General features: G+C 31.0%; 3 protein-coding genes across 6 annotated transcripts; all 3 read right to left on the bottom strand.

Moving 5' to 3' along the window:
• Positions 1–1,307: 1,307 nt before the first annotated feature.
• LOC113870352 lies at positions 1,308–1,792 on the bottom strand. The gene is made up of 3 exons (XM_027506947.1): positions 1,781–1,792; positions 1,584–1,665; positions 1,308–1,480 (listed from the first exon to the last, which is right to left on the bottom strand). The coding sequence occupies exons 1-3, from the start codon at positions 1,790–1,792 to the stop codon at positions 1,308–1,310; spliced, it is 267 nt and encodes an 88-aa protein (XP_027362748.1).
• An 845-nt stretch (positions 1,793–2,637) lies between these two features.
• LOC113870351 lies at positions 2,638–4,382 on the bottom strand. Its single transcript, XM_027506946.1, has 3 exons — positions 4,266–4,382; positions 4,090–4,171; positions 2,638–2,903 (listed from the first exon to the last, which is right to left on the bottom strand). The coding sequence occupies exons 1-3, from the start codon at positions 4,380–4,382 to the stop codon at positions 2,737–2,739; spliced, it is 366 nt and encodes a 121-aa protein (XP_027362747.1). The 3' UTR covers positions 2,638–2,736.
• Positions 4,383–7,061: 2,679 nt separating this feature from the next.
• LOC113868819 lies at positions 7,062–10,952 on the bottom strand. Of its 4 annotated transcripts, XM_027504740.1 has the most exons (7): positions 10,434–10,692; positions 10,188–10,221; positions 9,891–9,970; positions 9,668–9,775; positions 8,731–9,552; positions 8,412–8,628; positions 7,270–8,260 (listed from the first exon to the last, which is right to left on the bottom strand). In XM_027504740.1, the coding sequence occupies exons 3-7, from the start codon at positions 9,933–9,935 to the stop codon at positions 7,728–7,730; spliced, it is 1,725 nt and encodes a 574-aa protein (XP_027360541.1). In that variant the 5' UTR covers positions 9,936–9,970; positions 10,188–10,221; positions 10,434–10,692; the 3' UTR covers positions 7,270–7,727. The 4 variants fall into 4 exon arrangements, with proteins under 4 accessions (XP_027360539.1, XP_027360541.1, XP_027360540.1 ...); XM_027504738.1 differs by lacking the exon at positions 10,188–10,221 and having other exon boundaries at positions 7,062–8,260; positions 9,891–9,958; positions 10,434–10,952; XM_027504739.1 differs by lacking the exon at positions 10,434–10,692 and having other exon boundaries at positions 9,891–9,958; positions 10,188–10,348.
• Positions 10,953–12,240: the final 1,288 nt, after the last annotated feature.

Raw genomic sequence — 12,240 nt, 5'->3', positions numbered from 1 at the left:
TTGTTTGATTAACTAAGTAATATTTTTTTTTTCTATTTTTATCTTATTATTCAAAATGATCAAACTTTATAATTTCTAAACGTATGATTGTTATTAGTTGCGTTTAAATTAATGAAAAAAGATGAAATGAAGTATAACAAAATAAAATGATATTATATTTCACATTTTGAATTATTTAAAATTGGATGTAATGTATTTTATAATATACTATTTTTATTTCTTTCCTGTTTTAAGGGGTATTATGATAGAATATTTTTTTTACTTTATCGTAAAAACATTCAAATAATAAGTTAAAACATCGTTTCTATATTAATCCGAACTTAATAATTTCACTCTTTAAGGAAAAGAAAGTCGTATTGAGTCAAAAGAAAATGCTCAATATTATTTTATATTTTTATTATTTTTAACAATTATATAGTTTCTTAAAATAAAAGTAAATTTTTCGCATACAAAAAAGAAAATTAAAAATATAAGTCCAAAGCAAAGCATCCAATTAAAGTGATTCATTTTAATGATCATATGGTTGGCATTTTATAATAAATTGAAGTGATTTGTTTTGCTTTCCACAAATAATTGCATTTTATCATGATATTTGACAAGTTTGCTCACTCTACTTTGTTTTTCACAGGCAGAAGCCTATCTGATCTAGTCATGTCTAGAATTAGAAATAGAAGCGTTAGGCTAACTATGCTGGGCACAAATGATTAAGTATTAGGAAGAAAGCTCATATCTTATATATGGGTATTAGTTTAATTCACCCTAAATTAATTTAAAATCTCATTTGGTAAATATTTTCTTTCCAAATAAAATCGCTAACTCTCAAGAATTAGTTGAATAATTGTAATATTGAATAAAATTGCTAACAATTTAAACTAAAGTAATAATTCTATGGTCTTTATCTCTACTTAGTTTTACTAATATATTAATAATAAGGGACAAAATTTTAATATACCGTGTACGTCTAAAAATTCTTATATTTAATGTAAGCTTTTCATTTAATTTAACAATAAAAATTTAAATAAAAATTTTAAATTGAGTATAAAAATTTTTAAACTTAATAATATAAGAAGTAGAATTCGACGTCATCTTATATTCTTACCCATGTTGTAACAAAAAAATAAATTAAATAAATTTAAGAACTCTCTGTATTTTATTTTTCAAGATCCTACTTTACTTCCATTTTCATCTTGTTTTAAATACATCATAAACTACAATTCCCAACAAGTTTTGGAACCACGGTTGCGAAATAACCTATTAATATACACTATGCCAAGGCTTGGTTCCCTATTCTCTCTTTTATCTGGTTTCTATTCTTGTTCTTCTTGTTCATTTTGAACATCGCCTTCGAATTCCTGAATTTCGAGGATCTCAACTCTACGGTTCATCTTCTTCTTTATCTTAATTGCAACATCAGCTGGTACAAATCTGCCACATACATATACCTTGCGTTGTTGCTTCTCTATCATATGGTTCTCTATGACTTCAATATGAAATGAAAAAAAATGGGTTATTAAACTTTCCCAAGTTTTATTTGAACATTAACGAAAATTCACAACATTAATTCATTTCTAAGTCTTTTTTACCTTTCATCCTTAGAATGATTCTCCTTAATTTTCTACAACAAGCATTGCAATCAACGTTTATTCTCATGATCATGCAACAATACTGCAATGGTAAAAATGGATCCACTTAACATTTGAATCAATAAAAACACTTGACCAAAATGAGCCATTGGCCTTCGAAAAATAAGAATTTTCGTGGGAATAGAACAAAAACTTGCCTTTTCTGACATGGGGTTGGAATTGACGGAACCCACGATTGGTTTTTTATTTTGGATAAGCCAAAAGGCAAATGGAAAAGGAATTTGTGTTTAGAGAAAATGAATGTTGGAGGTCATGGATCAACTGATATTTATAATTTTTTTTATTGTCAAAAACAAATAAAATATTATCTTCCTTCATTTTGGAATCTGATTCTATTTGGGTTGAACTAAGCCTTAGTAGTTGTTTGTGTTTTAAGTCGTTTTATCCTTGACTTCACCTTAGAGCTTAATTCATTTGAAAACAACATGGCAAGGGGAAGCATTTCTTCATGCACATGGTTTGGACAGCCTAAAGCAATGCTGAAAACTGCAAAGCATCTCTTTATTATTTAATTTCGAAGTTATATAAACAGCTCATGGAACTCCTCGATACATAATATTCTCAAACTTTAATGATGTTAGCTTTAAGGAAAAACTTTTAGTTCAAATGTTGAAAACATAGTGAAAAAAAACCTTTTATAATCAAGTAGTATAAAGTCACTTGAGCAAGGACAAAGTGGATTCATTTGAATGACTCGTTGTGCTTTGTGTGATCCAAATTTCATCTAATAGATAGAAAAATAAAAACATCTCTAAAAATATTATTTGTATAAATTTACGTTATAAGAATATTAGTCAAAGAATGAATAAATAGTAATTTTTAATTAAAAAAATATATTGGTTTTTTTTTTTAAATTTGTGTACGTCACATAATTTGTACAATTGAGAACACGTAATCTCGAACCATATAAAATATTTCCCTGGGTGAGGCAAATTAATAAAGCTATCAGAAAACATGTTGAATCGTGATTACAATAACTATGATCTGTGTCAGATTCATATAGCAATCACAAAAGAAATTCAATCATGAATACAATAAACTTTCTTCTGTACATTGTCAAATCAATCTACAAAATATTCTTATGAACATGTGGTTAGCCACGGGAAGAGCGAAATATCCGTTTGATGATGGCAACTTTAGGGAGAGAATTCCTATTGATGGGAGTAATTTGCCGAGTGATAACTTCACTCACAGTTGGTAATCTAAAGGTAAGTGTCACTTTCTTCTCCAACACATTCACCATCACAGATTCTGTCTCTACTGAAGAATCAAATTTCATGAGTCACGTATCAAGAGTTAACAATTTCATGAGTCACGTATCAAGAGTTAACAAGAGAAATGGCAATGCTATTTTGACGCAAAGTTCATCAAATACAGAGCATTATCAACTGATTTAAATCATGTTCTTACTACCAAATACTCTAAAAAATTATTAAGAAATACTATTAAGAAATTCATGAATCTTCTCCAACCACTATTTCTCTCTCCATCCTCTCTTCATTTTAAAAAAAAAATTGACCAATCCCACGTTATCAATAACCAATTTCACATTTGTGATTGACCAATTTGATAACTATATTGAGCAATTCAAGAACTAGATTAACCATTTTTTATTTCACTAGCTTGGTTTATCTTAATCATTGAATGTTAATGTGGATTAAAATATTTTATGGAAAGAGACATGTTGGACAGGACGAGAATTGGGCTCTTATAGTTCTGTTAATAGAAGCAATCAAACCAGAAGATGAATGAATGTAAAATCAGAGCAATAGCTATTTTTTGTGAGCAAATATTTTATATTAAGTTGAATTGTGTTTGAATATACGATAAGCTCGTGATGGCTTTGTTGTTTTCTGTGTCCTCATAACTAAGTGGCTTAATGGCTTAGAGGTGAGCCACCAGAGACTACTTAGAAGATGTCAAGTGTGTAATTAACAATAGCATGGGTGGTTGAGAGAAACAAGAGCTTCCAGAAGAACCAAGAACAGAAGACTCCAAAGGTTGGCTTAATAAAAAGTAAATAACAATAAATGTGTTATAAATTAAAGTTCTCTCACACTTACTGCCAAAACATATGCCAGGCTATTCCTAGGGGGAAACCAACAAGGACCACCTCTTATTATTGTCTTTCTTTCCTCTCACTCCCTCTCTTCTCCGGCATCCTCTTGGGAATCAAGTGCTCCTGTGTTCTTAGAAAATTTTCTTTGCTTATAAACATTTAGAGACTAATTTCTTTTAAAATACTAAAGTATGTACATCCTCTCAACATTTTTTCTTCTCATACTCAATTAAAAATTGAACCTTAATATAAAAAAATTTCTTTTCTTATAAACCTTCATTTCAAATAAATCAAAAAATTTGGCAAACATCTCAAACAAACTGATCCACAAATCTATTCTCTTCCCAAAAGTCAAAAGAAGGGAGTTTAAACAAAATAAGGGCTCACCATTCATTTTTGCAATAATGTCAGTTACCCTCTTCTGGCACTTTTCACATTGCATGTCTGCAGAAAGAACAACCTCCTGAACCTGCTTTCATAGCATCATCACAACCAATCCATCAGGAAGTAGATTCTAGAAATCCATGGCCAAAACCGAAAATAGAGTGAGCTAAAACACGGACCTGTGGCAAGGACAAAGACTCCATAGATGCTAGACTAGTCCCAACAAGAGGAAAACCCTTTGAGTTTTTTATACCAACTTCTTGAAGCTCCTTTTTTGCACCACATTCTAAAGCCATACCTGTTGGATTAGGTGTGCACCCTTTACATAAAGTGCCTTTATATATATATTTAACAGGTTTGCAGCTTCAATCCCATCTTGAAGAGAGAGAAAAGTGAAGAAAATGATCTATGAACAGCTCCAATTGCATTGATAGAGCAACCCCATCTCAATTGTGCAGTAGTTGGTAGGAAAGAAAAATGGACAGAGCATAATAGCTCAACATGGTAAAGTGAAAAAGGTTTTATGCCTAAGTTGACAGAGATTGTTCTTTCACTAACGTGCTGATGCAGCCCCACATAGTGCTTAATTGTTTCTTTCTTCACAATAATTATTCTCTCAAGGTTGCTTATTAAACCAGATAATAAGCTAATTCAATGAATCGATTAAACTAATGGTGTTTAAGGAGGTCTTGGCTCAGCATCATGAAAGTGACTAAGAAAGCCAAGCTGGCCCTGTTCTAGTCCTAACAGTGGATGCTCCTTTGACAATGCCCTGGCTTAAACAAATTGAAAGAGTTAAGGTTGCAGGTTATGTTGATGGTCCACTATTATTTATCCAAGGCAAATGCTGACTAATCACTCCTTATAAAAAAGAAAATAAAAAGTAATTAATGAAAAATTAATTATATCAAAAACACAAATGCTATTTAACATTTATTTTAAGAATTCGTTATGGTCTTTTTTATCAGTCGTTAAATTATACTGACTAATAAAAATGGTTGAAATTAATTGATTTTATTAACCTTTTAAAATACTATATATATATCATTTAATATTATTAAACTTTTTTTATTATGAACACTTCAATTTTGAAAATTACTTTCTTTCTTCACCAGTTTTAATTTATGATTTTCATTAATTTCATTTATAAAGAATAAATAAAAAAAATTAAAATTGTCTGGTAAAAATTATCTGATGAAGTAACTAAAATATTTAATGAAAGACATTAAGCACATTGGATCCAAGACCGTAGGCCACTGTGCGTAGCTAAAGTCAAACAAGTGGCTCCTCTTTGTGGACCAACAAACAAATTAATAAAAAAAAAAAAAGGCGGCTTCTCCTTCTTATCATTAACATGAAGAGGACCCTTTAATATGTTTTTTATTTATTGATTAAAATTTATTAAAAATAATATTTATATAATACTTATGATTTTTAACTAATAATAAAAAATATAAAATATTGTATTATTAACATTCCTTTATCCTTTTTAACCTTTTATTCCACTGTTGTTATTGAGGTCGTATACATGATCAAACTCAAAATGGCTAATATCAGCACGAACGCATATTTTCTAATTGGATGTATTCAATTATTTGCACTTGGCGGCTTTGACTAATTTAGACGATTTGGATTGACGAATGCAAGTCTCCTTTTCAACATATGGATATGTTACATTTCTGATTCATCATAAAATAGATGAATCAGGTTATATTTACTTATCTTTGAGTTTAACTTTAAGAGTAATTTAATTAATAAACATTATTTTAATAATACTTTACAGATATTTTACTATATATAGTGTTAATTAAAAACATTTAAAATTGATTTTAAAAAATAATAAAAATATAAAACCTACATTCATTAAATAACTAACTAAAAATTTAACTTAATCACATTATAAGGTTCATATAACATAAACAAGACACAACTACGTTAAAAAAACATACACAGAATAGCAAAAAATAAAATAAAAAAACAGAAATTATCTAAAAAATAAATTTTCAAATTTATTCTATAAAACCAATGCATAAAACAGAATTTAACTTACAATGTTGACTCTTATAAAAAGTTTTAAAGCACTTGTATCCATATAATTAAGGTTGGTTATGATTCGTCATATCCTACTAATTCAGCTAAGTTAATTTTGATGGGTTTATATTGCAAAAATAAAATCTAATGTGTTTTAAAGATAAATTTAGCTTACACTTCAAATTGTTCCAATCTAATCCTTTTACAAAATATACACTTTTTTTACAATTATAATTAATAATAAGACATGATGACTTAATAATAGATAATATTTGGTATAACTTTATATTATATTTATACTAATTTTATATTTTTAATTCTATAGTTTATTTATATATTTTATATTAAAATTAATATATTATGCCAGCAAATCAAGCTGACCTAATGTTATTTTATTTATTATCAAATCTTCAATTGCGTCAAATTTAATTCTAAATGCCCAATTCATCTCATAAACACTCCACCAACAATAAATTGAGTTACTCATTTTATTTAACAAAATGTATTTTAGTTATATATCTTTTTGTTGTTAATGATAAGGTTTTGGTTAGTTATATACTCAGCTGTCTTTTACTTATAATCCTGAAAATACCATTGCTTAAATATATGTCCAATAAATATGCTCTAATTGATTCATTTTATTTATTATGTCCAATAAAAATATATCCAAATCAAGTTGACCTAATGTTTATTTATTTAATATCAATTCTTCAATTGAGTCAAATTTAAGTCTAAATACCCAATCCATCCCATAAACACTCCAACAATAAATTGAGTTACTCATTTATTTCATAAAATGTATTTTAGTAAAATATCGTTTGTTAATAATAAAGTTTGGCCACTTGTATACTCAACTGTCTATTACTTATAATCCTGAAAAACTAATGCTTAAATATATGTCCAATAAAAATGCTCTAAATGAGAAAATGAAGCAGGATTTCTGTAAAACAATTAAATAAAACATACTGATGATATTTAATGATAATCGGAGCCACCGATACTTTCCTATCACTTGATTTCGAGGAGAAATCAATAGAGCCTATCAAGCTAGTGGAGGATTCATGTAAAAATTGGAAGAGTAAGAGGAATCGTCAGTTAACAGTGCCGTCCATATCTATATGAAAATTCTACTATTATACATATCCACACAGGATAAACAAGCAAAAAGAACAATAAAAATTCTATTATTATGGAGGAGGAAGGTTACATAAATTACATAGGTAACATTCTATGTGAAAAGAAGACAACCTATTCTCTCTAAGTCAAAGCCATCATTGGTTATTCAACTACGTTACATTTTCTTCTGCCAAAACTTAGCATGGGCATCATCCTTGCCTCCTTGGGCCTCCTACAAGCACCCAAATAGAATGAAGCTTCGATGCCACAAATCACACAAACTAAAAAGGTGAGAAGAAAATAACTAAAATACAATTTCTATGTTAACAAGGGCGTGAAGAGACCCTGTATGAAGAACGCAGGATAAGAAAGGCATCGAATGGATGCACTAAGATGTAACTTAACTTGTAAGGGCTAACATGTACTAATAGGCAAAGGGCCAAGAGAAGCAGAGAACCCAGACACTTGACATTCTAGAGAAATCAATCATGGAGTCACCTACACATAACCAAGTTAGTTAAAGAAGGCACAACTGAAGAACTGAAAATGGAAGGATCCCCTGCATATTTGCAGTCATCATGATCAACTTTCAACGATGCTGGGATCACAAAACTGTCAGGAGCATCATCTGACTTCAGAATCTTTGGGGACTTTTTCCGATGCTTGTTAGTGCACCTTAGCTTCTGGTAGGAGGTACCACTTCCAAGTCTCCTCTTCCTGGTGGTCTTCCACCTTAACTGGGATAACAAATCATCCTTCAAAAGATCTAGAACCACTTCAGGCTTTCTTGGTCTGTCCCTTTCAGAATCCAAGCAAGTATCTGCTTGCTTAGATTGTATTCCATCTCCACTGGTTGCTACAGTTGATATGCTGTCATGGGATTTGCATGAATTTTGTTTTGTTTTCAAGCTTGATAAAACAGAAGTCACAATATCAGGCCTCTCCCTCACATTCACCCATCCATTCCCCGCCCAATCTTGAGAATTTCTTAAGTCACCAGGACCAAAAGTTGACACCACTTTTTCCCCTGCAAAAAGGTTTACCATTCCAATTAATCATATCACACCATAAAAAAATAGTCCATGATATAACGAGCAGAATAGCGATGCCCTGTTATATCAAACCAAGCTAACAAGTATTTTTATGATGCACAATAAAAAGACAGCAGAAAGCCATACCTGGGAAATAAACATGATAACTAGCTTTGGAGTCTTTGTGAACAACAATGCCTTCCCACCATCCATCATGCCACCAGGCATCAACAATGGAACCAACATCACCCACCCATGACAATTCACATTTATTAGGCTCCCGAGCTGGCCGGATCTTGGTCCTCCCATGTACACGAAGACCAAGTTCGTCGGGCACTGCAATTCTGGAGGCTAAAACCCATTCCTTAACCAAAGAAAAACAAAAAAAATCACTTCAGTCCCTGCATACATGCATAATAATTCATCCAAAATTGACTACAAACGTAAAAAGCTGGCCTTAACGCACCTCAAGTTTCTTGGTTTCATCAGCTGCATCCTGAATGTCTTGATATTGCACCTTCACTTTGTCTTTGTGCCTCTTAATGACAGATGCTCTAAACCAACATCCTCTCATCCCACTGTCTTGGGAGAGAACCTCAACTAGGTAACCTACAAATAAATGCTGGGAACCAAAATCATTTGTCCCTTCGATGGCTGTCATCTTTGTGTTCCCAGTCAGTCTCATATAATGGTTCTCAGTACTGATTTTGGTATTAATCTTACTGTTATTCAAATTTTCCAATTTAGGATCAGCTAAATCAACCCCATCTTTGACATCATCTTTGGTAAAGCGTAGCCTCTTCTTAGGTCTGATTGCAGAGGTAGACTGGGGATTTTCTTCCAGCTCAGGGCCATCATCAGATTGCCCAGAACTCCCATTAGACTTTGAGTCCAATTGGGTGTACATATACCTGAGTATTTCCTGTTTCCAATAACCCTTAATCTGTGTTATATCAAAGGGTTTGACATCATCATTATCAAACCGGTGGTTGCATACGAATGGTTCCAAGTGAGTACGTCGAGCCTCATTCTGAAACTTTTCGTAATGCTGAGGACTGAGGACGGAAGCCAATCCATCTATGCATTCAATACTCAGATCTTGAAGATAAAGGGAAAAGAAAACCTCTCTCTCACTAAAACTGTGAGGCAAAGCAATACCAACCTCATCAATTTTGTGAAACCAGCGTACCACAGCCATCTTGTTGCCTCTGGAATCCTCATAAAGGTCTTCCAAGTAGGCAACCAGACGCTTGTCCTCTTCCGCCAGAACAAATACAAAATCATACACCTGAAAACATTTTAACAAGGCAAAGAAAGAGATAGAATTACCAGAGTCAGATTACAAATGATGTGTGGCTAACATAAAAACTAGATGAAATGGGTAAACAAAGAACAAGACTCACAGATATCTGAAATCCATTCCTCTTAAACGCTTGATAGTGCTTTCTCCTTTTCCTACAGGTCCATGGAGATCCTATCCATAAAAATTCTTTCGTAGAGTAGCGCAAACTCTGAAAAGCACACAACAATTGAAAAAAAGGGATTCAACACAAATTTGACATTAAAAGGGGTAAAGTACTAAAATAAAAAAAACAAAGGAATTCATTATATATTCATAATAGATACCTTCAATGTTCCAATTTCATGTTCAGAACCATGTTTTCCGTTCATAGCCGCATCCCCGGCAGACGAATCTGACAAATTGGCTTCAATTAGTCAAAATTAAAAATACAACAATATCAAAATCCAGGAAAACAAAATAAATTTAAAAAAAAAACACAATAATAACAATAACAATAAGCCAGTGGCATTCACGACAGATACCCGGGCTATGAGTACAGATTCAAGGCCACGGAAAAAACAACATAAAAAAAAAACAGAAAATTTATAGAAAGGAGGAAAAAGTAATTTTAGATCTAAGACCTGGAAATCTCGCGCATAGCAATAATTTTCAGATCTAGAACACAAACCAATCCGAGAAAGAGTCAGAATACGGCCTCTTCCGTGCCGCCCCAAAACCAAAAACGAAGATCCAAACGGCAAAAAATAAAAAACAAAATACTTTAAATTTCACAAAAACGAAAGAACCCATTAAAAACAATTTTGGAGACCTTGTTTTTTTTTTTCAGAAAAGGAGAATAATTAAGGTGAAGACGCGTGAGGGCGAACCTGAAACTATTGAATCCAACCAATCAATAACCTCTCTACGCGATTTGAGCTTGAAAAAGGGACCAAAAGAAGCGTTCCTAATAGCGTAGTGATAAGTCATGTGTCTCAAGCTCTTCTCTTTTCCAACAACAGCGAGATCCGAACCACCACCACCTCTTCTCTTCAGCAAATAATGAACCTCTCTCCTTCCCTTATCGCTCGACACGTACACCTCCTCCCAACTCGCGTACCCGTTGTTCTGACACGACGTCGTTGCACCCCAAGACGCCACTCTCTCCATCCAACCAAGAAACGACAACAGATTCTGCGTTCCGCGCACACTTCGAATAATAAGAATGGGAAGAAAGAGCTGAGTTGAAACGAAGGAAGAGTTGAGAAGGAAATGGAAGAAGAAGAAGAAGAAGAAGATTGGGGAAGAGAGAGAGGGTTTGAATTGCGATTTATATTAAAAACGTAGTTAGAGGGGGTTCTAGGGTTTCGAGATCTGCGAACAAGGATGTGGATCTGACGGTGGAGATTGGGTTTGACACGATAACTCGCAGGAAAGTCGAAGGAAGTTACGCGGCAATGCTCAGTTACCAAAATCACCCTCCCAAAACCTTTTATTTACTCTTTTGTCCTTCACTTTCCTTATCTCTAAACATAATACTTGAAATAAATTTATTCTGCCTGTTTTTGTCTTTTAAAGGGATTAATTTTAATAATATTTTTTATTTATTAATTTTTAATTAATATGTTTAAAACACCGATTAATATTTATCAAAATAAATAGTCAATTGATAGTTTTAAATAATAAATATACGATACTTGAAGTTTTATATTTAATTTAATAATTTTTATAAATTAATCTAATTCTATTGATAGTTTTAGTAAAAGTAAATTAACATAAAATTCAATCAAATTATTTCATATAAATTTTAATGTTTCATTTAGTAATTCTTTAATAAGTTTTTAAGACATTGATTAATAATATATTTGAAGCAATATCATCAAATAAAAATTTAAAATTAGACATATACCATTTTTTATTTAATTAAATATTTTAAATATTAATTTAAATTAATCATGGTTTTACCAAAAGCTAAAATGATATAACAAATATTTTCTTCGAAATTAATAAGTTGTTTAAAATAATTCTTTTAAAAGTCACTGAAGAATTTGACTGTTTGATATTTTGAATTTGGAGTATTTAATAATGAATTTATTTTTATAGATAAAATATATTATTTTAAAGATTGAGTTGAGTGTTTGTCTTTTTCTTAGATATATAATCACATGTTGCAAATCGAAGGAGACAAAGGAAAATCAATGGTGGTGCCCGGAATTGCCGGTGTGGAAAGGAAAGATTTGAACACTCGCTCATTCTGGTTGCCAGCTGTCACACACAAAGTGAAAATGAGTTGGTAAAAACAAAATTTGTCATAACTTTAGAAATGGATTATTGTTTTGGTTTGGTCGCATTTTTATTATAAAATTTTTAACATACAAAGAATTATTTTACTGTAATGACAATTGACAGATTGTGATTGAAAATAAATAAATAAATCATTAACAAAGAAAAACCATGACTGTTACACTAACATGTCTAAATTGTTGTTATTTTGTTAATCGAATTTTAAGAATTTTTAAAAGAGTTTATAAATAACTATTTAATAGTTTATCTAATCTACAAATGTTTTATTTTAAAATAAATATATAATTGTGATAATTAAAGAATTAAATTTTATAATTTCTTTAAATCATATTATATACATGTATAATAAAATTATTTTTAATAATAGTTTTTAAAATATATTTTAATTTAACT

The sequence above is a fragment of the Abrus precatorius genome, unplaced genomic scaffold (assembly GCF_003935025.1).
Source record: "Abrus precatorius isolate BTA unplaced genomic scaffold, Abrus_2018 Scaffold6, whole genome shotgun sequence".
Classification (NCBI taxonomy): domain Eukaryota; kingdom Viridiplantae; phylum Streptophyta; class Magnoliopsida; order Fabales; family Fabaceae; genus Abrus; species Abrus precatorius.
This window is presented reverse-complemented; position numbering and strand designations above follow the sequence as displayed.

Coding starts and splice junctions, on each gene's coding strand:
- LOC113870352 (XM_027506947.1), bottom strand. Junction 1,481..1,583: donor AATCATTCTAAGGATGAAAG/GTAAAAAAGACT, acceptor TTCATATTGAAG/TCATAGAGAACCATATGATA.
- LOC113868819 (XM_027504737.1), bottom strand. CDS start 10,713: ATGGAGAGAGTGGCGTCTTGGGGTGCAACGACGTCGTGTCAGAACAAC. Junction 9,776..9,890: donor ATGAAATTGGAACATTGAAG/GTATCTATTATG, acceptor TGTGCTTTTCAG/AGTTTGCGCTACTCTACGAA. Junction 8,261..8,411: donor TTATCATGTTTATTTCCCAG/GTATGGCTTTCT, acceptor ACCTTTTTGCAG/GGGAAAAAGTGGTGTCAACT.
- LOC113870351 (XM_027506946.1), bottom strand. CDS start 4,382: ATGGCTTTAGAATGTGGTGCAAAAAAGGAGCTTCAAGAAGTTGGTATA. Junction 4,172..4,265: donor AGTCTTTGTCCTTGCCACAG/GTCCGTGTTTTA, acceptor CTATGAAAGCAG/GTTCAGGAGGTTGTTCTTTC. Junction 2,904..4,089: donor CATTATTGCAAAAATGAATG/GTGAGCCCTTAT, acceptor TTGATTCTTCAG/TAGAGACAGAATCTGTGATG.